Source organism: Halichoerus grypus, chromosome 15 (genome assembly GCF_964656455.1).
Source record: "Halichoerus grypus chromosome 15, mHalGry1.hap1.1, whole genome shotgun sequence".
NCBI classification, from domain to species: Eukaryota; Metazoa; Chordata; class Mammalia; order Carnivora; family Phocidae; genus Halichoerus; species Halichoerus grypus.
In genome coordinates, this window is record NC_135726.1 from 49,284,314 (window position 1) to 49,308,433 (window position 24,120).

General features: G+C 58.1%; 3 protein-coding genes across 6 annotated transcripts in view; all 3 read right to left on the reverse strand.

Moving 5' to 3' along the window:
- MEGF8 (multiple EGF like domains 8) overlaps positions 1 to 9,476 on the reverse strand; it is a 39,114-nt gene extending 29,638 nt beyond the window's left edge. Inside the window, exons 1-8 of the mRNA XM_036103322.2 lie at positions 8,557 to 9,476; positions 3,936 to 4,099; positions 3,399 to 3,605; positions 2,435 to 2,615; positions 2,266 to 2,354; positions 1,309 to 1,724; positions 747 to 892; positions 484 to 606 (exon numbers count right to left, since the gene is read on the reverse strand). Of these exons, the coding sequence (XP_035959215.2) occupies positions 484 to 606; positions 747 to 892; positions 1,309 to 1,724; positions 2,266 to 2,354; positions 2,435 to 2,615; positions 3,399 to 3,605; positions 3,936 to 4,099; positions 8,557 to 8,743 (1,513 nt within the window). The 5' untranslated portion in view covers positions 8,744 to 9,476. The remainder of the gene's footprint in view (positions 1 to 483; positions 607 to 746; positions 893 to 1,308; positions 1,725 to 2,265; positions 2,355 to 2,434; positions 2,616 to 3,398; positions 3,606 to 3,935; positions 4,100 to 8,556) is intronic.
- Positions 9,477 to 9,912: 436 nt separating this feature from the next.
- On the reverse strand, positions 9,913 to 18,665 carry TMEM145 (transmembrane protein 145). Of its 4 annotated transcripts, none has more exons than XM_036103325.2 (15): positions 18,451 to 18,661; positions 17,610 to 17,684; positions 17,416 to 17,493; positions 17,245 to 17,331; positions 17,048 to 17,149; positions 16,858 to 16,942; positions 16,674 to 16,745; positions 16,489 to 16,557; positions 15,690 to 15,770; positions 15,528 to 15,606; positions 15,289 to 15,382; positions 14,375 to 14,547; positions 13,440 to 13,560; positions 11,220 to 11,426; positions 10,044 to 10,261 (listed from the first exon to the last, which is right to left on the reverse strand). In XM_036103325.2, exons 1-15 carry the CDS (start codon positions 18,571 to 18,573, stop codon positions 10,181 to 10,183), a joined length of 1,527 nt encoding a protein of 508 aa, XP_035959218.1. In that variant the 5' UTR covers positions 18,574 to 18,661; the 3' UTR covers positions 10,044 to 10,180. The 4 variants fall into 4 exon arrangements, with proteins under 4 accessions (XP_077918489.1, XP_035959218.1, XP_077918490.1 ...); XM_036103324.2 differs by lacking the exon at positions 10,044 to 10,261 and adding an exon at positions 10,363 to 10,731; XM_078062363.1 differs by lacking the exon at positions 14,375 to 14,547 and having other exon boundaries at positions 9,913 to 10,261; positions 18,451 to 18,664.
- Positions 18,666 to 20,316: 1,651 nt separating this feature from the next.
- Positions 20,317 to 23,255, reverse strand: PRR19 (proline rich 19). Its single transcript, XM_078062462.1, has 2 exons — positions 20,935 to 23,255; positions 20,317 to 20,848 (listed from the first exon to the last, which is right to left on the reverse strand). Exons 1-2 carry the CDS (start codon positions 21,533 to 21,535, stop codon positions 20,376 to 20,378), a joined length of 1,074 nt encoding a protein of 357 aa, XP_077918588.1. The 5' UTR covers positions 21,536 to 23,255; the 3' UTR covers positions 20,317 to 20,375.
- Between the last annotated feature and the right edge of the window lie 865 nt (positions 23,256 to 24,120).

Here is a 24,120-nt window from a genome sequence, read left to right on the forward strand (position 1 = left end):
TCAACATACTGAGCCCTTGGCTAGGAGATCTTCATTCTTTGCACCATCTTAATCAACTCTCAAAACAGCCCAGTGGTTTAAGTATTACTGTCATCCCCATTTTACAAACGGGCAAGTTGAGGCACAGAGAGATTAAACAATATTTTTGTACAGATGGTTGCTTGGGGCCTGGCCATCCTGGTTCTGCCACTTGCCCACTCTATGACCCTGAAAAGGTCACATGTAGGTCGTTCCCTGGGGCATCTGGAAACTGGCAAAATCTGGACTGGAGCCTAGACCAGGGCTGCTGGACCTGCCTCCCGTCTCCATGGCAACAGTGACCCCGCCCTGCCTCCCCGCACAGGCTCACCTCTGGAGGCCAGCTCTAACAGGACATCTGGCTCACCCTACGAGGACCAACGTGGCTCCTGCCTAAAGCCCAGATTCACTGTCAGGGAAGTGTGACTCTCAGGAGCCCCTCAGGAAAACAGAGGGGCCACTCACCCTCAGGGGTTCCTGGGGGGGCAAGCTCAGCCCCCGACACCCACTGATGGCAGCCGAGGTGGTAGAAGAAGAGACCATCTTCATAGCACTTTTCCTCCTGGTAATGGGTGTGCACGTTGCCCCCTGGAAAGGAGGAAAGGGGCACAGCTGGCAAGCCTGGCAGAGGTGGGGACACCCAGGCAGGGAGCCTCAGCTCAGTGTGGGCCTGAGGCCCTAGAAGGCAGGCAGGCAGGCAGGCAGGCGGGATCAGGGAGCCTCCTCACCATAGACCACCATGTAGTTGCCCAGGACACTGGCTGTGTGGAAGGCTCTCTCCCGTGGGCCCTGAAGCCCATCCCGGCCCTTCAGGGTGGTCCACACGCGCCGATCCACGTGGAAGAGCTCGGTGGAGTTCACCCGCACAGAAAACCTATCGGGAGGGGCAGAGGAGGGGCTCAGGGCAGGAAAGGCTTCTCTCCCTCCTCTGGGCTCTCAAGAGTCATGTGATCAGTCAGGGTGAAGCTGGCGTGATGGGGTTTATGTCCCCACCTGCCTCCCAGTGGCTCATCCCTGGGTTCCATGCATCATCTAGCCAGGGCTGGCCACCAGGCGGGGTGTGGCTGAGTGGACAGACAGGCGAGAGCGCATGGGAAGTAAGTGGCCAAGAGAGTGAAGGAAAGGTTAGAGAGTCAGTGAGTGGATGAGCAAATAAGACAACGAATGAACTAGTGAATGACCTAAGGAAGGAGGGCGGATGACTGCAGAAGACCATCAGTGGACGAAGACCACTAAAGACTGAAGACCCAGGGGCCTGGGCCAGGCTTGGCCCTGCAGGAGGTCACTCACCGGGCAGTGGAGGGCCGGTGTCCACCGTGAACCAGCAGGGTGCGTGAGGGCGCGTGGAACACCATGGAGTGACCGGTGGCAGCAGGGGGCCGCCCACCTGCTGGAACCACCTGCTCCCAGTAGCCTCCGCTGGAGCCATCGAGGCGGAAACGGAAGAGGCCGGAGGAGAAGAGGTCGTGCTGGGTGCGGCCGCCAGACACATAGAGCCAGACGTCGTCCACCAGGGCGGCCGCGTGACCTGCCAGGCCTGGTGGCCCCGAGGAACCCGAGGCAGGTGGCGCAAGGAGCTCCCAGTGGCCCCCGCCCAGCGGGCTGAAGGCCCACACATCGCTGGTGAGGGAGCCATCGGCCAGCTCGCCACCCATGAGCACCAGGGAGCCGGCCCAGGCCACAGCCACGTGGGAGTGCCGGGCAGCCTGTGGGTAAGAGACCGGGAGACAGGATGGTGACACAGAGTGACATGAGAGCCAGCCAGAGAGAGACACGGAGAAAGACAGACAGAGATACACGAAGAGAAAAAGGAAGACAGACCCAGCAAGACAGACACAGGCGAACAAAAACAAATTAAAAAAAAAAAAAAAAAGGAGGCGGAGGAGGCAGGGGGGCAGGGATAGGGGAGGTGGCAGAGAAAAGCAGAGGGAGAGACAGACAGCCCAGAGGGGAGACACAGAGACCAAGAGAGAGCAGAAGACCAACAGGCAGAGACAAAAATGGAGAGAGAAACCAAGAGAAAGAGACAGGAGATCCACAGAAGGATAAGATGCAAAAATAGAGATAGAGGAAGCAAAAAGAAAATCAGAGGTAGAAAAGCAGCATCAGGAGGAGGAGGTGGGCCCATATCAAGTGGCAGGGCTGGGGGCGGACGAGGTGGTAGGGTTGCTCCAGGGGGCCCTGGCTGGGTCTGCCAGAGTGGACAGGCACCTCTGAGCAGGGCGGGGGGTTGGGGAGGATTCGTACCGGGGTAGGACTCAGGTCCCAGCGCTCCCAGGTGTTGGCAGAGAAGTTGTATAGGACCAGGTCCCCCAGGGCGCTGTTGAGGTCCTGGCCTGTGGAGGGACAGATGGCTCAAGCCCTGGCCACAGGCTGCCAAGCCGCCAGACCCCAGACGCACACCCCATCGGCTCACCTCCAAAAACGGCCAGCAGCCCCGGCGGGGAGAGGAAGGCACCGGCCGCCCCGATCCGGGCCGAGAAGGCAGGGTCCCCGGCACTCACGTTGTGCCACCAGCCGGCCCCCTGGTTCTCCCACAGGTGCAGGTCACAGGCGTGTCCCAGGAAGCCAGGCTCACAGCGGCACGGTCCCAGGGGCTGGAGGGGGACAGGCACACAAAGGCAGGGATGGAGAGAGAAAAAAAAGAGAGAAAGGGGGAGGAGAGATGAAGCCAGAGTGAGACACACAGGGCAGAAAGGGAGAAGGAAAAAGATGGATGGGAAAGGAGAGATGGAGTAACAGCCAGGAAGGACACAGGCCAACAGACGGAGGAAGAAAGGGACACAGAGACACAACCAGAGAGAAGCAGAGAGGTAGAAAAAAGCAGACAGCCCAACAAAAAAAGGGAAAGACAGAAGGGCCCGGAGAGGAAAACGAGGACAGACAGCAAGAGAGGTTGGAGGAGAAGGACAGCGGTGAGCGCAAGGTCAGCCTGGGCCGGACGACCTCAGCCTGGGGAGGCGAAGGCAGGAGGGCTCAAGACGTGACCCAGTCCCGAAGCTGGATGTGCGGGGCTGAGGCCCAAGGTCAGTGGTCAGCAGTCCGAAGTCAGGGCCAGACAAAGCGGCTGGGTGGGAGGATGGAGTCGGGCCGGCAAGCGGAAGGCAGGTGGGCTTGCAGGCCAGATGCAGGCGAGAGGCAGGAGGGGCGTGGGCTCAGGCAGAGGAGGGGCCGCAGATGAAGGTGGGGTGGGGCTGGAGGGCGGGCGGGGGCAGGGTCTGGGAGGAGAGGGGAGTGTCACTGTGGGTGACAGGGTGACAGCAGGGTCCCAGGCGGGAGTGGGGCAGGGGCAGATGGAGCGGTAGCTGTGGTCACAGACCGGGGGGGGGGGGGGGGGGGGGGGGCGGACAGGGACACGACACAGCTGGGGACAGGCTCACCGAGGCGCAGGTGCCATGGCTGCCGCAGTAGGTGGGACACTCCTGCAGGCTGCAGTCGGGGCCCCCCCAGCCGCGCTCGCACGCGCACTCCCCGGGGGCCCGGCACTGCCCGTGGCTGCCGCAGCCCCCGGGGCACAGGGAGAAGCGGAAGGACGCGTTGAAGCCCAGCAGGTTGTAGTTGGCATCGCTGAAGAGGTGCAGCAGCATCTGCAGGCACGAGATGGGCACGGCTCCAGGGACTCGGGGGACTGGACTGGGAGGGTGGGCTGCTGCTGTCCCCACCCCACCCTGGGCGTCCCCACCTCCTTTCTTGGTCTCTCTCCACCCTTCTTTGTCCTTGTGTCCTTCCGTCAGTCAGACTCGAAGTCTCTCCTTCGGTCTCTCTGCCCCTCCCCCTCTTTTGTTTCCTTCTGTGTATCGACCCCCCCCCACTCCTCCAAACTCCACCTGGACCTCCAGCCAGAGCCCCACAGTCTACCCCCGCACAGCCTGGCCCCCCAACAGCCCAGCTCCCCCCCACAGTCCGGCCCCACCAACCTTGCCTGAGGAGGCCTCGATGGGTGGAGGCCGAGTGCTCCCACTCAGACTGGCAAGCAGGGGCCCTCGGGGAGAGTCCCCGTCATACACGAACAGGTAGTCATAAGTGCACTCCGTGTCCAGGAAAAGGAAGTCCAGCAGGATCCGGTGCTGGGGGCTTGGGGCTGGGCAGCGAGAGCAGGGGGGCTGGGCTCAGATGTGGACCCTCTCCCCGTGCCTCCATGTACCTCACCCCAAAATACCAAGGCCTGCCTGGTGATGTGGGAGGCCCAAAGATGAGTCAGACCTGAGCCCTGCCTTCGAGGGGCCCCTGGTCTCAATGGTCCAGGGAGGTCAGAGCTGTGACACCCAGAGGGACAGGGCCAGAGAAGGAATTACAGTGTCAGCCCTGGAAAGGACTCCTGAGACCAGGCTGAACACCTCCCACCATTCAGATGGGAAAGCTGAAGTGCCCCAGAAAGGACCCCACCCCGGGGGTCACACAGAGCTGTTCTCCTTTTTTCCTGAGCCTCAGACATTAAGCCTGAGGGGCAGGGTCCAGACCTGAGCAGAGAAGCATACTCCCAGATGGAAAAGGGCCTCTGGGACGGTCACCTGTTCCAGGCTGATCAGAGCTCCAAGGGAAGAGGCCAGTTTCTTCCCCCGGAACGGGCCAAACCTTGGAGTACCACGGCTCCTCTCGCCCCCCACCCCCACCCCAAGGCTCAGTTTATTGTAGTAGCTAAAGGCACAGACTTGAGCCAGACTGCCTGGGCTCACATCTTGGCTCTGCCATTTACTAGCTACTAGCCGTGTGGCCTTGGGCATGTCCCCTAACCTGTCTGGATCTGCTTCTTCATCTGGAAAGTGGAGTTATAACGGTACTGAGGTGGATTCAAACTTCTTGGCCACTCCTCCCATCGAGAGGTGAGGGCTGGTTCCTTGCCCCTTGTACCTGGGAAGACCCTCAGAAAGACTAGCATGACCCATACAAGCCAGCAATGCAGACATTCTGGCCCCTGCACAGCTAGATCAGAGAAGCCTCGCAGCTTCTACCCGGACATCACAGAATGCTCCTTCTCAGAACACAGCTGTCAAGCTATGAAAAGCCAAAGCCACATGGCGGGGGCCACGTGTCGGCGTCCCAGCTGACAGCCCCAGCTGAGCTTCCAGCCCACGGCCAGCAGCAACCGCCAGCCCCGTGAGGGAGCTTTCGCGGACGTCTGGCTCAGGTGAGTGTTCGGATGACTGCAGGCCCAGCTGATATCCAGCTACAACCACGGGAGAGGCCCAGCCCTCCTCCGTAACCCTCATCCCACATCTCACACTAGGGGCTCAGGAAACTAGACCTGGGTTCCAGCTCTGCTCCTGACCTGCTGGGGGACCCTGGGCCAGCCCCTTTCCCCATGCCCCTCAGCACACTCCCCTGCATACTGGGAATGGCAGGGAGCCATGGAGGGCTTTTTTTTTTTTTAGATTTTATAACCTTCATTCCTCTGCGCCAGGATCATCTGTGTCTGGGTCTGTCTCCTCTGCAGCCAAGGAGGCCCACAGGGCAGAGTCTAAGCCTAACTCATCTTGGGGTCCCTCCCTGACATTAACCAGCACAGGGCCTGGCACTGAGCAAGGAATGAAGAAATGCACAAAAGAAAGAATACTGAAGTAGGGGTGCCTGGGTGGCTCAGTCGTTAAGCGTCTGCCTTCGGCTCAGGTCATGATCCCAGGGTCCTGGGATCGAGCCCCACATCGGGCTCCCTGCTCAGCGGGAAGCCTGCTTCTCCCTCTCCCACTCCCCCTGCTTGTGTTCCTGATCTCGCTAACTCTCTCTCTGTCAAATAAATAAATAAAAAATCTTTAAAAAAAAAAAGAATACTGAAGTTGGCAGCCTTCCCTCGGGCTCTGGCCAGAGCCCCTGAGAACATCACACAGACCCCAAACCGTGGTCTGGGGAAGGAAGAAGAACCATTTCGCCAGACCAGGCAACAAGACCTCCCAGAATCTTGCCAGCCTCAACCAAAATATAAAGCTCAGTTCCCAGAATCACAACAAATACATCTTTGTCAAGGGCATGCTGGAAGCCAGCTCACCATCTGCTTTCCCCAAGTTCCTCCCTAAGTTCAAGATCTCCTGCTTCCACCCAACACAGGCTCAACGCCCAGGCCCTTCTGGACAGGGATCCAACCCCAAAACTCCCTGCTTTTCATTTTCTTTTTAAATATTTATTTATTTATTTGAGAAAGAGAGAGAAAGAGAGAGCGCATGGGGGTGGGGAGAGTGCGGGGGGAGGGGCACAGGGAGCGGGAGAGAGAAACCCAAGTAGATGCCACGCTGAGCTGAGCGAGGAGCCTGACTCGGGGCTTGATCTCACAACTCTGAGATCACAACCTGAGCCGAAACCAAGAGTCGGACGCTTAACCAGCTGTGCCACCCAGGCACCCCAACCCCCGGTTTTCAAAAGCAGAATGCCTTTTTATTCATGAGGATGTTATGAGGATTGGTTACAATAAAGTGTGGATGTGGTACAAAAGGAAGTAGGTCAGCTGCTTATTTTTTAAAACATGGGGGAACGTGTTTGTTCTCAAAGGTAATAGGCATTGGGAAGCATGGGAGATCAAGGAGGATCTGGAAGTCACCTAGACTTCTCCCTATCCCAACGTCCAGCCAGGTGGTCCCCAAATCTCACTGGTGAAACTTCCCAAACACCTCTCAGTGCTCTCAGCCCTCTCTACCTCCTCCTCTCCAGCAAGACTAGCACACCAAGTCTCCAGGCCACCTCCCCATCAATGCCAAGAGAAAAAACCAAGTTGCTCAGCATGACATTCAAGGCCTTTCTTCCCCTGCTTGTGGCGCCCTCCGCACCTCTCAGCCAGCAGTCCGATCAGACCAGAAAAACCTAGACATGGCTCCTGAGACACACCAGCCTCTCTTTTATCTTCACAGAAGCTGTTCCTTTTTCTCACCCAGCAAACTCCTATGCATGCTTCAGAACCCTATTCCAATGGCCCCTCCTGTGTGACCCCCAGTATTCTTTCATCCCCCTCCGCCCATCTACCCAACCCCTCTACCTCCTTCTAGACATAGCCTGAGCATACTGTAGAATGAACGTCTGCATCCAGCCTTACCATCCCCAACAAGGCTGGGCTCTTTAAGGCCAGAGAATGATGTATACATCAAACGCATACCCATATTTCCCATTCTGTGCTTACCTACACCCTCAGACAGGAATGGCCCCCAAGCTGGGGACAGACACACTCATCCCCAAGAAACATGCTTCATCCATACCCCATACAACAGCCAAGAGACCTAAAACTTAAGTCAGATCATGTCCTTCCCTGTTCAAAACCCTCCCACACTCCCCAGTGTCCTCGGATAAAGACCAAGGTCTGCAGCCTGTAAAGGGAGACCATGCCTGATCTGGGACATCACGCCTCTGGCCTTTGCCCAGAACCTCCTCTGGGGGACTCCTACCACTCCCTGGACACCAGCTCCTACATCCGCTACAGAGAAGCCTTCCTGGACTTCTCCAGGCACTGCCCTGGGACTTCTCTTCCACCTCCTTAGTGCCCTCAGGATACAGGTCAAAATCAGTCCTCCACCCTCTGGTTCACTGTTTGTCTTCTTGTATTCTGTGTCCTCAAAAGCATCATCCCTCCTGCTGCCAGGCCTTTGCATGGGCTATTCTCCTGGCCTGGGGGGCCCTTCTGTTCCCTCTTTCACATGGCTTTGGTCTTAGCTCCAGGCCAGGCTAAATCAGACATCTTCTGGGCTTCCCACTCCTTGGGGGTGGGTTTGCTTCCCCCACCGGACTAGGAGCCCATAAGGGTAAGGATGGGGCCTTTGCATAGGCTGTTCCCTCTGGAATGCTCTTACTCTTCCTCCCGGTTAATTGCTATTGGTCCTTTGGGTCTCAGCTCAGACATCTCCTCCCCCATGAAGCCCTCTCTCTTCTCCCAGCCCCCAGGCCAGGTACTTCCTCTGGCTCCCATAGGCCCAACCACTCTAGGTTGTCACTCTCTATTCATGTGTTTGTCTTCCCCACTGGATTCTAAGCCCCAAGTCATCACGGATTGCTAGGGTTGCCTTGGTCTCTGTTATGTCTCAATAACAAATATAATGTCTGGCACATGAATGACTGAAAAAAATGCCTTTATTGAATTACTTTAAAAATAACAACAGTATAATCCTAATACCATCTACCGTGTACATACTATGTGCCAGGCATGTTAAATGGTGTTCTCATTGAATTCCAACAACCCTATGAGGTCAATACTAGTATGAACCCTACTTGGGAGGAGAGGGAGCTGGACCTCAGAGAAAAGAAGCTGCCTGCCCAAATCACAAAGCTAGTGAGAAGTGGAACCCAAATTTGAAGCAGGTGGTTGGGCTCAGAGCCTGAGTTGCTAACAATCATTCAGAGTATCTTTCATTGATGCTCTTGGCTTGTAATTGTCCGTCTGGGCCTGGGTGCAACTCCCCCACCAGACTTCAAGGACTTCCAGGACAGGGCCCAGGTTGGCTGCATTTCAGAGCAAAGGGCCTGGACCAGAACCGGGGTGTGGGAATGCGGTGAGTGGGATTAATGAGTGCACAAATGAATGAATCAGCGAATGGGTGGGTGTGTGACCCACGCGGCCCCACTCACCCTCGATGAGCCACTCGCAATTGCCATTGACGCTGTAGTTGCCCGCACCATCCGTCACGAAGCCTGGCGCCTCCCGCAGCACTTGCCGCTGCCCCTTGCAGTCCCCTGCCTGGGCCCCAGGTATCAGAGGCCCCAGCAGGGCCAAAGATAGAGCCAGCGCCACGGCCAGAGCCAGGCCCAGGGCCATCGCCGCCTCCCGCACTCTTACAGACGGGACAGGCCTTAAAGACCGGGAGAGGACCCTCCACGCGGCGTGAGGCCCTGCAAATGTGACCTCTATAGACGGGACATGGCCTTGTAGACCAGGGAGGTCCAGGAGTTGCAGACCCCACGAAGGGAACCGCCGCTGTAGACGGGCTCTGGAAACCGCGGAGTAGGTCCTACAGACCCATGGAAGGACCCGTAAATGGGGTCGTTATGGACGAGGCCGACCCCTAGGGACCGTGGGAGTCCCTTATAGTCACGGGCCCCCATAGGCTAGCTGACCCCATAAACGGTGTCCAGCAGTTATAAAGGCGGGCCGCTGCAGGCCAAAACGGACCTTATATACGGGTGGGTCCCCAGGGGGCGAAGGGCTCTACAGCCCGGCGGGGGCCTCCATAGAGGGTGCGGGTCGTGCCGGGCCAGGCCCGGAAGATCCGAGAGAGACCCCTCCAGCCGGGGGCGGGGCGCGAGCGGGTGTCGGGGGCGGAGCCCGTCTTCAGGGGCTCGGGCCTGGACCCCATAGACGCACTCCCTTGCTCACCCACCCGCGCCTCCCTCCGGAGCCGGATGGGCCAGATCAGAGAGACGAGGGGACGCTCGGGCCAGAGCGGCCTGGGAAGACCCGCCGGGAGGACGAGGGGGCGGGGGCCGAGCGGCCGCTGTGGGAGGAAAGATGGAGAGGAGGCGAGAAGTCGCAGAGCCGCTGGTCAGAGCGGCCCTGGGAGGACTGCGGAGCATCCAACCCCACCCCTCCACAGAGGGAGACTTCCGGAAACTTCCCCGCCCATTTGTTCCCAGACGCGTGCGCAGCAGTGACCTCCTTGGCTTGCGAAGAGAGAAGTACACATGCGCAGTGCTAAAATCGTAACCCAAACTCGGGGTACAGGTGGTTGAGCAAAGTTCGTGCCACTGGAGGGCGCCTCTAGCCCTGACTGGAGAAGAGACGGTAAAAAATAAAGGAGCGGTGCAGTAAGAGGGTTCTGTTGGATGATTTAGATGTTCAGTGCCCCCAGATTCCGGGCCAGTATGAAGGCCAGGTTATGCAGGCCCCTCCCAAAATGCCATTTCACAGGTGGACACGCTGAGGTCCAGAGCCTGGAATGGTTCATGCTCCGCCCCGCCTCTGAGCACCATCAAGATGTAAAGAGGCCATTTTATAGATAAAAACTCAACGAATCCGCTTTATTTTGGCAAGAAGGGAAAAAAGTCTTTCTGCCGGGGACCTGAGGGAAGACCCCCGGATGGAGATAGGGGTGGGCAGAGCTCGGGTCCGAGGTCACAGAGATCCAAGGGAAGGTTTCAGAGTCGAGACCAGATTCACAATATCCGTCCCAGGAGCAATGGCTCGGGGTCGCGGAGTCCTGGAGAGTCACGGGCAGGGTCCCGGCGATCGTCACTGGTGTTCCGGGGTCCGGCGGGATCAGAGGTCTCGGAGGGGGCCAGGGGGCCGTAGGTCTCGGAACAGCGGGAGCCCAGAATCCGGCGCCGCTCGGGGCAGGGGCTGAGGGAGGGGACGGGGAGAGCGGCTCCCGCGGGACCGTTTGGCACAAAAGTCGGGGGAAGGGGGCGGAGCGGGACAGTACGCACCCCTACCTGGGCGCGCGGGGTGGGGAGGGTCGGGAAGGCCTGGGATGGCAGAGCCCTGGGGCCGGGATAGAGCGGGGATCCGGAGCCCGGCCGGGGCCCGGCGCGCGGCCCAAGGGGCGGGGTGGGCAAGGGTGCTCAGACCGGGGGTGCGGTGCCCCCGGCCGTGTGCATGCTGAAGTATTCGGTGAAGCCGGTGTGCGGCGCCGCCGTCTGGGGCACGAGCGGCTGATAGGGCGGCGTCGGGCCATCCCAGCTCGGGTCGGCCGCCTTGGGGAACCGAGCGGGAAGGGGCGGGGAGGCCGCGCCCGGCTCGGCCATGGTCACCACGCGGCCCCTCGGGGCCACCGCCGCCGCCACCGCCGTCTCCTCCACCTGCTTCCCGGCCTGGGAGGGGGGTCAGGGTCAGAGGCCATCCGGGACCCACGGGGGGCAGATGCGGCCCCGAAGGCCCGTCCCCCTCCCCGCAAAGGAGCCCCCCTCCCGAGGTGCGGGCGCAGGTGTCAATCAGGGAAGGACCGGGTGGCCGGGCGCCTGGGCAGCGGGGCCAGGTACTCAAGGGGCGGCGTCGGAGCGCGCTGGGCGAACTCCGGCGGCGGCCGGGGAGTGGGTGGAGAGCCGCGGAAGGCTGGTGGCGGGGGCACGGCGCGTGGCGTCTGCGGGGGCGTGCGCAACAGCGCCAGGACCCAATCGGGCAGGGTGGGCGCGGGCGCCGGGGGTAGGTCGCGGCGCGGTGTTGGGGCTCGGGGCGTGCGAAAGGCGTGGGGTGGGCTCAGGCGCCTGGGAGAGGGGGGCGGCGGCGGGGCCGGGAGCGGGGTCAGGTACTCCAGGGGCGGCGCCAGCAGCTCCTCGTGCGCCGGGGGCGCGGGGCTTACGGAGGAGGCGGGCGGGGGGATGGAGAAGAGCTCCGTGAAGTTGGGCACCGAGTCGCTGATGAACGTCACGTTCCCATAGACGTGCTGCGGGAAGGCCTTGTCCGTGGATTGGCTCCCTCCGGGGCCCGGGGCCCCGGCCGAGGCGATCTGCGACGTGCGCACGTGGTACGGGAAGTTCTTGTTGGCTGCCGAAGGGCGTGTCATGATCTGGGGCGAGAGGCCAGGTGCTGGTTGGAGAAGCGCTGTCCAGGCCTCAGGCCGTCTCCATAAACATGGGGTCCTAAGGATCCCCCTTCACTGGACATCCCCCATGATTCCCTGCGGCCCGTCAGCCTGGATTAGGCACCTACTCTGGGCTCTCACGGTGCCCTGAGCTCCCACCTTTTTCTTCCGTCGACCACTCTGCGATACTTCCTCCATCAGAGCCCTGATCACTGACTTATCGCAGATTGGTTAAGTGTCAGCATCCTTCCCTGTCCAGTATGACAGCCACTAACCATATGGAGCTATTTACATTTAAATTAATCAAAGGTAAATGAAAATGTTTGTCTTCAGTCACACTAGCCACATTGAAGTGCTCAGTAACCACATGTGGATAGTAGCTATTGTATTGGACAGCACAGAGTATAGAATATTTTCATAAACACAGAAAGGTCAATTGGACAACACCGGATAGATTCTAGAATGTTAGCACCATGAAGGTAGGAATTTGTTCAGTTCCCTGCTGAATCCCCAGTACCGTCTAGAACAGTACCTGCCTCATAAGCACTCAATAAATATTGGTCGAATGTAGAGATGTGTCCCCAGTTAGTCTAGTAAGTAATGAGGGCCGGGACTAGGTGTGACTCTAGCATTGCACATGGGAGCCCAGCATGACCCCCCACTAAGGTTGTGCTCAACAGGAGACAAGGAGCTGGGGAACGCCAGAGGTGGAGCTGTGCTCACCTAACTGAGCATTTTTAGGAAAGAAACTGGCTGAAGGTGAAATATAGCTAAAAGGGCACTGCATTTCCGTGTTTGGGCCCGCACCCCACCTCTCGCCCCACAGCTCATTGAGTATGGGATCTGGGTCACGATGATAAAACTCCCTCAGCCTCACTGGGGAAAAGGGATTGCAGTGCCTCCTTGGAAAGATGAGGAGAGGGTAGAAATGCAAACCCCTGGTGCAGAGCTTGGCACATGATGGTTCCCAGCATTTCTCCTCTTTCTGTCCCTTTCTGACTTCCTGCAGAGTTTCAAGAAGGGCTGTGCTGGGATGGTGAGTCTGGAACTAAGTCAGGCTCTGGGGTGGAAGATGGGGGACCCGGCCACCTGTGACTGAGTACATTCCCCACCCAGAGCACATTGTGGCACCCTCATCAATGCCTATATCCAGGTCTGGCTCCCTCTCATGGTCTGCTGGAGAAGGACTGGGCTCAAAGTCCCTGCCCTAATACCAAAGGCCATGGAGCCCTGGCAGGTCACCTCCCCCATCTGGGCCTTTCTGTAGAGTGGGTTCAACAACCATTATCCATCCTGTCCTGGGGCTGCTCTGACAATTAAACAAGGTATATGAACTTATAGATACATGAACTGTCACCCAGAAGGCCAGATAGGATAAAAACTAGGGCAAAGAAGAGGTTGGTGCTGATAGCCTCTCGATATCATTCAGATCCAGGTCCCCTGGGACCCCAGTCTGGCCCACCCCACCTGCTTCTTCCTGGACAATGGCCTGTGATGGCAGATGGGAGAACGTGTTGGGGAAGGGTGGAGTAGTGACCAAGGGGTTTGGGAAAGGCAGGGGGATAGAGAAGAGAAATGTGAGAGTCTGGGGACACAGGGTCCGGAATGGGAATGGGAGGGGGTGAAAGAAAGACGGTGGGGTTCTTGGGCGCCCGACTGGCTCAGATGGTACAGCATGCGGCTTCTTGATCACAGTGTCATGAGTTCGAGCCTCACATTGAGCGTAGAGTTTATTTAAGGGAAAAGGGGGGGGGGTTGGGTTGGGGAAGAGGCCAGGACAAGATGGGAGCGAGGAATAAAAGAGGGTGGACTGTGGGCGGGGGGGGGGGGTGACGACACAGGAGAGCAGCCTGCAGGAACCCAGCAGGCTCTCAATGTCTGTTGGATGACTAAAGGGATGAAGTGAAGGAAATGGATGGAGAGCTCAGAACAGAAGGTTCAGCCTCACGCATCCTCCGCCCATCAGGCTCCCACCCCCACCTGGATGCCCTTCCTCACCAGGAACACGCCATGGGCATACAAATGGATCCCCAGCTGGATGCCATTGACAATCTTCTCCCGGGCCCACTTGGGGATCCCGAAGTTGGCGATCAGGGCCATCACAGGAACCGCAAAGAACCTGAAGGGGAGGTACTGGGTCAGTGGAGACACTGCCCCTGCCCTCGTCCCCACCCCATGGCCCCAGCTCCCCTGCCATGCACACACACATGGGGCCCAGGTGGGTCCCAAACTGGAGAGAAGCCAGTGTGACCTTCAGAAGCCAGAGGTTAAAAGGGGGGCAGGAATCCCACTGGCCTGGGAAATTCTGGAAGGCAAAGACTAGGTTGAATTTAACTCAGTTCCACCCCACCCCAAATCGTGGCACCTGATAGGAAATCAAAAGATGTTTGGTGAATGAATTAACACAGGACAATAACAATTAAGGACTTACTGCGTCTCATGTATATAAACTCATTAACTCTCACAATGATGCTACGAAACAAGTGCAATTTCCATCCCCATTAAACAGGTAAGGACACTGAGGCCGACAGAAGTTAATTTTTGCGTGAGGTCACACAGCTTACAAGCTTTAGAACTGGGATCTGAACCCAGGCAGTCAGGCTTAGAATCTGCCTGCTGTACTGCTATGTTATGTTGAACGATGAAAAATTACAACTAGCTTTTATTGAACACTTACTATGTGCCTTACATATTGCCTGACGCATGCTCAAGAGAATCCTTTCTTTATGGGTAGGCTACCTGAGGCACTCTTTTTTTTTTTTTTCTTTTCTTTTTTTAATTTGGGAAAGTGATTTTTTCCAGGTCACAAAGTGAGTCATTGGCAGCCTCTGGGACAGTTGCCTGACTGAGGAGGGCCTGAGAAATGGATAGCCGTTTCCGGGAAGCCCCAGGACCAGGAGACAGGGACAGGTTGGGGGCCCAGCACGTCTCACCAGAGGGTGTAGGCAGCAAAGAAGGGCACATAGAAAGGCTGCTTCTCCGGGAAGTGGCGCAAGGAGATGAGCACGGCGTAGCAGAACCACACGTAAGCCGCCACCTGCAGCCCAATGAGCCCATAGCCCGCCGGCGACTCGTACGTGTACAGTACCTGGCCCGGGTCAAAGAACTGGACGCAAGGGAGAGGGTTCGTCATAGCTCTGACCCCCTGCCCTCCACACAGGGACCCCAGACCCCACCCCTGGGCACCCAGGGGGCAGAGGTACTTGGTCAGGACAGAAGCAGCTGGAGAGCACAAAACGGAAACAGAAGCACGTAGAGAAAGAGAATACATTCGCTACCAGGGGCCCAACATGGGGCGAGACACCTGCCATGCGTAAGCTTTTCCATTTGCCTCAACTCGGTGAGTTAGGTCTTATTATCACCTCACTTCACGGAGGGGGAAACTGAGGCTTAAGAGGGACACCTTTTGGCCAAAGTCAAAGCCAAGGTGATATAAAGCCTTAGAGAAGCCTCCCTGGGATAGGTAAAACCTTCCTACTTTTCCAGAAGAGGAAACAGGCTTAGAGGGGGCGGGCATCACCCAAGGTCAGCTAGCTGGGGAGTGGAAGAGCCAGAGTGGAATCCAGGTCTGCGGGACTCCTGAACTCTCAGTCATGACATTGAGCATAAATGTGACAGACAGTGAGAGACAGAGGGAGGAGGAAGAAGGCTCCTCAGAGATGGTGAAGAGGGGAGGCATGCACTCAGAGAGACAGATGGGCAGGCAGAAATCGCAGAGTGGGAGCGAGCGAGCCAGCAAGAGTGCGATGTGAAGAAGGGCTGGCAGACAGGTGGAGGAGGTGGCCAAAAGCCTTGGGGGGGGGGGTGGCGGGAAGGCAAGGCCTGGGCAGTGGCGGGTGGCACTCACCTCGGCCTCATAGATGAGCAGCACCACGTGGGTAAGGGTGTACAGGGTCATGTAGACAGACAACTTCACGGAACCCGAGTGGCTGATGCGGCCCCTGGCGGCCGGCCATGAGGGGAGACAGCAGGGGTGGGGGCTGTCAGGGAGAAGCGGGCAGCCACCCCCCAGATCCACCCGAGTGCCCTGTTCCCTAGCCCAGCCACATCTCCCCCCAGCACTCCCTCCCGCCCCAGCCTGGGCACCGTGTCACCGTGAATCCCTTCCCCAGAAGGATGAGCATCAGCAGGAAGATGAGGAAGCTGGAGGAGAAGAGCAGCTTGGCTGCGAGAAGGGAGGAGAGGGTGTCTCAGACACAGGGCTCGCAGCGAGCCCGGGCACCCTTCCCCGGCCCACTTCGTTCTCACCCAAGATCTTCAGACTCCCATTGCCAATGCCATCAGTGGCGTACTGGCCCCAGTAGATGCAGAAAAACAGGAGGCTCAGGACTGAGGGGAGAATGGGCAGAGGGAGGAAAGGACAGAAACCGGCTTTGCGGCATCACTGTTCCCTAGCACTATGATCCAGATGGCCAGAACTCCTCCTTCATCCCCATCAGGACTCTAGACCATTTCTTCCCACTGATGTCCTAGGAGACTCTGGAGTCTAGGCTCCAGCCTCTCCTCCCCAGGACCCAGATGTCCAGGCCCACAGCCACCTCCTCCCTCAGGCCCCCAGCCCCCTCCTCCCTCAGACCCAGGAGTCCCGCCCCCAGCCCCTCCTCCCTCAGACCCGGGAGTCCAGGCCCCCAGCCCCTCTTCCCTCAGACCCAGGAGTCCCGCCCCCAGCCCCTCCTCCCTCAGACCCAGGAGTCCAGGCCCCCAGCCCCTCCTCCCTCAGACCCAGGAGTCCAGGCCCCCAGCCCCTCCTCCCTCAGACCCAGGAATCCAGGCCCCCAGCCCCTCCTCCGTCAGACCCAGGAGTCCAGGCCCCCAGCCCCTCCTCCCTCAGATCCAGGAGTCCAGGCCTCCAGCCCCCTCCTCCCTCAGACCCAGGAATCCAGGCCCCCAGCCCCTCCTCCCTCAGATCCAGGAGTCCAGGCCCCCAGCCCCTCCTCCCTCAGACCCAGGAGTCCAGGCCCCCAACCCCTCTTCCCTCAGACCCAGGTGTCTGGACCCTAGGCCCCTCCTCTGACAGAACTCAAAGTTGGGCTACTCTAAACCTCACCCTCCACTCCTGCTGCAGCCATGAACATTTTATAAGTTGTGTGGAGCAACTGACGTCCTTTCAGCAAATCTAGAAGACGGGTAGGGGAGGGGGATTCACAGACAGGAAGGGAGAGTAGCTCACCTCCCCCAATCCTGCCCCCCATAACTCCTAACCCGACCACTACCACCATGTGCTGGACTCACATCCAAAGTAACAGGAGAGGAAGAAGATGAGGATGAAGATGAGAAGGAAAGTCACATCTGTCTCCAGGATCCCTGCCGATTTGGTAGAAGGAGGAAATGGTTCAGTCAGGCTGGCGGTTCCTCAGCAGGCACCCCACTCTAGAGTCCCACAAAGATCCTGGCTTCTGGGTCCCCATATACTCACCAAACTCATCAGCCGAGAAATGCCGTGTCCAGAAGGACTTGCCGTTGGTGAGGACCATCTCGTACTCCAGCTGCAGCCCATCTCCCTGTGGAGAGTGTGGCGGCCTAAGGGGGGAGGGGGGCCTGGGCAGGCAGGGGATCAGCAGGAAGGCAAGGAGGAAAAGGCCCGGGTGGCCGTCCCAGCCCCTTACCCCACACTTGCTGAGTGCGATGTACCACCACCTTTCGCGCACAGAGCGGAAGCTTCGGCCGCTGGAGCAGCTCAGGTAACGGGTTCCCTCCTCTGACACTACCTGGGGAGAAACAAGAAGAAGGCTGAAGCCTGTCTGTGCAGCCCCCAGGTCCTCGGCCTTCAGCACCTGCCCACTCCCCCAGACTGGGCCCATACCTGACAGCCTGACCAGGCGTACTGGGTGGTGAGGTTGATGACCTGGTTGTTCTCGGGCCTGATCACTGACTCCTTGGCCAGGCAGTCCTGGGGAAGGCAGGGACATGGTCACCCCCTGGCCAGCCTCGACCTTCCCCCCCTCCCCCCATACACCCTCCTCACAGCCTTCACCTTGTCCCCTGCCTTGTACACAGCTGGCCACTGGGATGGGTCGTCGAAATAGAGGAGGATGTTCTGACAGCACTTGGCCTGCAAACCCAGAGATTTTGAAGTTTGGGGGAGTGCAGAGAGCTGGGGTGGTCCTTGCCTTGGGAGGCCAAGGGAGTATCCAGCTTCTGCATGGAGACTAGTTAAAGAAGGCTCACCTCAGGGTATCGGAAACGGAAGTCCAGTCGGCCATAATCCGAAAGAAAGCAAAATCTCGTCAGGAACAGCCAGTCCTGAAAAAGGGGCCCAGTCCTGCTGAGTCCTTTGAGAACTCTCCTCAACTCCACGGGCCCCCAACTTTCCTTCCCTACCCTTGGGTACCTGGTTTCCCAAGAAGCATAAGAGGACCAAGTTACAACCCAAATTCTTCTGTGATCCCTTCGCTTCGGGTCCAGGATTCTTGCCTCAGAAGCCCCCCCACCCCCCCAAGTTTCTTCTCCCCTCAAACACTTGTCCCATTTTCCGAGTGCCCTGAGAAAGATCCTGGAGGGCCAGATACCCACCCAGGCCACGTTCAGTCCCAGACACAATCTGACTGCCACCCCCATGGGTTATCCACACACATGCCCCCCAGGGGGGTCGCAGAGACCATGTCGTGCTGGGGCCCTCTCCTGGCCCTGAGCAGGAGCGTGAACTCAAGGCTCTTGGCGGAGTGAAAAGTGCTGTCCCTTCAGCACCACCTCGGCGTCCCCACCCCCCAACCCCCCCCCAAACTCCGACTCTCCCAACCGGGCCCTCCTCCCCGCCCAGCTCTGACCTCAATGTCTCTCCTACAACCCCCAAGTCTCTTCTCGACCCCACAGCCCCCTCAGCCTCAACACTGACCCAATCCCCCCCACCCCCATAACCCCAGCCCCATTCCCCCCCCCGCCCCGTCCCCCGCGGCTCCCAGGGACTCCCAGGGAAGGGCGGCAGGGGGCGGGGCGGCACCCTCCTCCCTCCTTTCCCTCGGGTCCCCGGGGGCCCGGCGGGTGGCAGGGGAGGGCCCAGCGCGCTCACCTCCTTGGAGCTGAGGTTGCCCCGCACGTACTTGGCCCGGGCGCGGGGGGGCAGGGGCAGGAGCAGGAGCAGCAGCGGCGGCAGCAGTAGGAGGCGCAGAGCGGGCGCTCGCGGGGGCTCCATTCCGCCCGCTACCGGCCCCGGCCCCGGCCCCAGCTCCGCTCCGACTCCCGCTCCGGCCCGGCGACGGCGGCGAGAGCGCGCGGGCCGGCCAGCGCGCGCCCCCGATTAAAGGGGCCGCCGGCCGCCGCGCTCCCCGCCCCCTCCTCCAGGATGGCCTGGCCTGCCGCCTTCCCAATCGGTGTGAGAGAGGACGCCTCTCCACCCCGCCCCAGCCTAAGTCCTCCCCTCTGGGAGTGTCCCTGACACCTCTGGCTCCCCGTGTCCTACACTGAACTCCCATTCCCCTAAGCCGTGCCGCCTCCTCCAGACTGCCATCTCGGGATGACCCCCCAAACCACAGACCCCAGCTCTGTCCTGACCTCCCCCGAATTTAGTACCCAAACTGCTCTTTCATTGCTCATCCCCGCCCCGCATGACAGCCATCCCCAGCTGTGTCCACCTGAGATCCTGTGGACTCTGTGAAGTGCCCACAGAGACACAGAGGCGGGAGAGGGCAAACCACTTGTTCTGGGTCACAAAACACGGAGATGGCACAACCCTGGGCCACAACCACTCCACTCCATTGCCTGACCCTGTCCAGTCACTGCTCACTGGGGTGTGAAACGGGCTTGCTGCCTCTCAGAAGAGGTGGTGTTGTGAGAAGTCCACAGCAGACTGAAATCAACTACCTGGGTTCAAAACCCAACATTGCCACTTTCTCATTAGACCTCAGCCAAGTCCTGTAATCTCCCAGTTCAGTCCCCTACCAGCTGGTTCCAACCTTATGGTTTCCCAATGGGCAATGAGGATCCCTGGAAAGGCTTTAGAGAGTAGCGTCCAAGTCCCTCAGCTTCATTTTCCTGATCAGATTCCAACAAACATTTCTAGCTTCATTCCTCCCTCTCCCCTGCAAAAAATGTGTTGCTCCTCAAAATATCATTTTAAAAAACTTTCTAAGCCAGGGGCCAAGCAGGAAACATAAGTGCATGAAACATTTCAGTGTGAGAGAGTGTGAGCCCCGTGAAAAGGCGGCCTCTGCTACTTGGCTTGAGCCAGTTGTTGCCAGAAGGGATAGTAGGTCTGCTGCCAGATCTTTTCTTTCTTTCTTTCTTTCTTTCTTTTTTTTCCCAGAGAAGCCAGAAATGTGTTAGGCTTTTGTTTTGTTTTGTTTTGCTTTTGTTTTAAAGCAAACTGATTTGTAATAGTAGGCAATTAATTCAAAAATGTAAAATATATCTTGGGCCGAAGTAAAAAGTCTGTGGGGCAGCTTCAGGCTTCATCTGCCACTCCTGTCGTGATCCTGCAAACACAGTTCCTGTGCCCGCCGGACCAGGAGCCCATTAAGGGCAGGGCCTGGACATGATTCACTCTAGGTCCCAGGACAGCCTAGGGATATGGACTATATGCACATACTGTCCCACAGAACAGCATTTCTAGGATTGCCTGAGATGGTTCTTTTCCGCCTCTACTAGTAAGTTTTTACTAATCTTAAAATGTGTAAAGGTCTACGTCTGCTCCTTTCTGAATAACTCCCTCATCACCAGGGCAGGATCATCACTCCCTCCTTGCACTCCCGGCACATAGTTGGCTTCAGTGGGTGAACGTGTGGGACTGACTAAAGCCCCAGGTTTCCCCAGCCCCCTGGCGCCTCAAACCCCAGTAAGGTGACAAGTGACAGTATCTTCCCCTCCCTCTTGGACCCAGAACTCAGAACAAAGCAAAGCTGCTGTCCTGGGTCAGCCACTCACTGAAAATCAAGAGGACCATGTAGAAGGTACTTTATTGAGGAGATTAGGAGTATCCCCAGCCCAGCCTCAGCCCCCTCAGTACAGTCTCATGGGTGGAAAGGACCAGGCCTCTGGACTGCTCTGGGCCACCACCCAGGAGAGACTGGGCAGTGGGGCAGGGGGGCTGGGGCTCCAGTCCAGGGCAGAGGTTCTGGGCAACAAGGGTGATGGTGGCTGAGGCACGGGCTGTTGGGGCCCGACCCCCCAGGGCCGTGGAGGGGGCGGTGTGGCTACCAGCCAGATGCTTTTCAGCAGGTCAAAGGCTGTTGGGGGGCCCCAGGCTGCCCCGGATGGCGAAGGCAACAAGGGCAAGGGGGGTGGCCAGGGACCTTTCGGCGGTGCCAGGCTCACCCCGTGCACCATGGGAGTGCTGGAGGTGTGAGGCATGGCAAAGGTGAGCTCCTTTGTCCTCTGTTGCCTCCTCTGCCTCCCCTCCCCTGGGGCCGGCTCAGGGCTGTTGATCCAGGAGGGTGTCATCCTTCGGCTTTCAGGGCCCCCAGGCTTGGTCCCTGGCACAAAGGAAAAAAGCATGGGGGACAGCTGAGCCAGAGCAGACAAGGGGAAGGGGAGTACAGGGAGCAGGAGGTAGGCTCACCTGGTAAGGGTGGCTGGCAGCCACGGAGCACCACGGTGAGGTCGGGCACACAGCCATGGCAGGCCTGTAAGGTGCCCACAATGGCATCCCTGGCTTCTTGCACTAGGTTCCTCCTGGGGAAGGCCTGTGGCAGAATCAGCTGGCACTGCAGCTCCTCCAGCAGCTGCCCCCAGCCAGGGAGCTCTGGGGGACTGGGTGGGCCTGGGCCGGAGCCTCTAGGCACCTGGTTCTCCTTGCCCCTTGGCTGCGGGGCTGGTTCTTGGGCACGCCTTGGGCTCGGGGAGGGTTTGGTGGGCAGTGAAGGGGTGCCTGGCTCCAGGGACTCACAGCTAAGCAGCCGTGCCACATCCAGAGATTTCACCTCGTGGTTGAAGAGACCCCGGTGCTCCCGGCTCAGCCGGCCCTGGGTTATGACCACAAGCTTGGAAGCAGTAGGGGCCACAGAGGGATCCTGACTGGTCACAGGAGGATCCTGACGGGTCAATGGCCGGCGGCTGCCCATCAGGGCCTTGTTGCGCTCCCGCCTGGTCTTCCGACGGCGGACACGACCAGGTTTCTCAGGCCGCTGGAAAGGCTGGGGGGCTGGCCCTCGGGGGTCCATAGTGTCCTGGAAGAGAAAGCTAGGATGGTTAACCGTATGCAGGTAAGTCAGGGACTAAGAGTGAATGGTGAGAAGAGGAGATGGTTTCGGGTGAGGTGGAAATACTATTTACAGAGACGAGATGGGAGTAAGGTAGTGGGGAGGGAACGACTGGCAAAGGCTTGGTCAGGGAAGGACTCATAGGGGTCGGGTGGGGTCAAGGGAGTCATGATCAATGGGAAGATTTGTCAGGGAATAAACAAAGGGCTACAGGGTACAGGGTCGAGAGGAAACAGCTAGAAGATGGGGGATGGGGACGGGATCATGAGACCACAGGGATCTGGTGAACCAGAAAGGGATTGTGGACAGAGGAGAAATCCAGGGATAGAGGAGGTATTGGAGAATGCAGAAAGAGAGGGCAGAGGGAGAAAGGCAGGAGAGAAACGGCAGAAAAGAAGCTGGAGAGGCTGAGAAGACCTCGGGAAAGCAGAAAGGGCGACGGCGGAGCTACCAGGAACTGGGGCCTAGTCACGGGAGCGAGGTGGCCTAGGGTAGGAGCCCAGGCAAGGGTGGGCAGTTGAGGTTAGGGAGGGGGGGTACGGTTGGTGGGGGCAGGGCGTGGAGCACCTCACCTTCTCCTGGACCAACGAACCCCGCCCCACACCCACCCCACGTGGCTGTGGGGTGCAGTGGCTTCTTTTCCGCGGTAACCCTAGCTCACGACGGACCGGGGTCTCTTCCGGGCCTCACGCTGGGCCTCCTGCGCACAACGCGCATGCGTGTGTCCCTCCCACGCCCTTCGGCTTCCTGCTCCCGTGAGGCGGGCACGAGGCACAGACTGCCGGTTATAGTCCCGCCCATTCCAGCCTTACTTTCAGAAACCTCTCTCATTTGTCCTTAGACCCCTCCCGCCCACCAATTGGCTGTGAGGCACACTGGGGCCCGCCCCCTTCCTGAATGCTGATTGGTTTAGATGTCTAATAGCGGACTTTCTCTCTGGAAGGTGCGATGAGACGAGGCACAAGGGGGAAAAGGGCCATCATAGTCTCCGTTTGCAGCCGGTCCCCAGACAATCAGTGTAGAGTCGTCATTCGGAAGTTGGATCTGGTGTTAAGACTACCCAGGTTCAAATGCCCAAACTTGCATATTTTAGTTGTGTGACCTTGGACAAGTGTGTAACTGCTGAGACCCTCAGTTTCCTAATTTGTAAAATGGAGTTGGTAGTAGTACGTCCTTCATGTGGTGGCTGTAAGTATGAAATGAGCCAATATACCTAACCTGAAACAGCGCTTGATTTGAATGAGATGAATGCCTCAAAGCTGTTTCTCGCTAAGCTGTGCTTCCAGAAGTGCTTCTCTACCTTTTCCAATTGATCTATCTACACTCAGTCCCTCAGACTTTTTTTTTTTTAAGATGTATTTATCTATTTGAGAGAGAGCTAGCATGAGCAAGGGGAGGGGCAGGAGAGGGAGAGAGAATCCTCAAGCAGGCTCCCTGCTGAGTGCGGAGCCCAATGTAGGGCTTGATCCCAGGACCCTGAGAGCATGACCTGAGCTGAAATCAAGAGTCGGCAGCTTAACTGACTGAGCCACCCAGGCGCCATGCCCCCTCCTCAACCTTTAAAATCAAGCTATGGCCAGAGTATTCCCCATGCCCTAATAAGATATATATATATATATATATATGTATATATATATATACATACATATATATATATATACATACATATATATATAAAGATTTTTGTTTATTTATTTATTTGACAGAGAGACAATGAGAGAGGGAACACAAGCAGGGGGAGTAGGAGAGGGAGAAGCAGACTCCCCGCTGAACAAGGAGCCCGATGCGGGGCTCCATCCCAGGACCCTGGGATCATGACCTGAGCCGAAAGCAGATGCTTAACGACTGAGTCACCCAGGCACCCCCCCCCCATAAGCTATATTCCCTGTGTAATACTGCTTACCCAGTCTTCCTGATTTTTCAAAGCCTAACTCAAATACTACTGGGAAACCCCTCACCCTCAGAGTCCTTCTCTTCCTCCTCCTCTACTTCTCTTAATCACAGCCTCGATCCTTCTCTCAGCTCTGTGTCTGTCTGATCTGTCTTCCCCAACACGCTGGGACAAGGCCAGGATCTGACCCATTCATTTAATATTCATTCAAGTTCTTGTGAGCAGCGATGGTACCTGGTACTATGAGTCAGGCCCTGTTCCAGGCCAGTGGATGGAGGCAAAACATTAACATGATAAATAAGACTGTCTCAGTATCAACCTACCCAGAAAGAATGAATAGATGGGCAGGTCCCATCTGGGAGTAGAGCTTCAGGAATATAACCAGGAAGTTTAGGGGGTAGAGGACCCCCCCCCCCACCACCTGGTCCCTGAGAACAGGAAGAGCTGGGAAGACTTGAGATTTGAGATTAATATGGGGTGTTGGGGGGCGACCTTAGGTGGCCTTGGCTATGGATGTAGGTTTCAGAGCCCAGACACACCTGTGGGTTTAGGGAGGGGAATGGAGGCCACGGATCTGCAAGATGAGCTGGGCGGGAGGGGCGCCAGGCTGGACCTAGGCCTTGAAGCATCTCGAGTTTCCTTTCTCTTTCTGCAC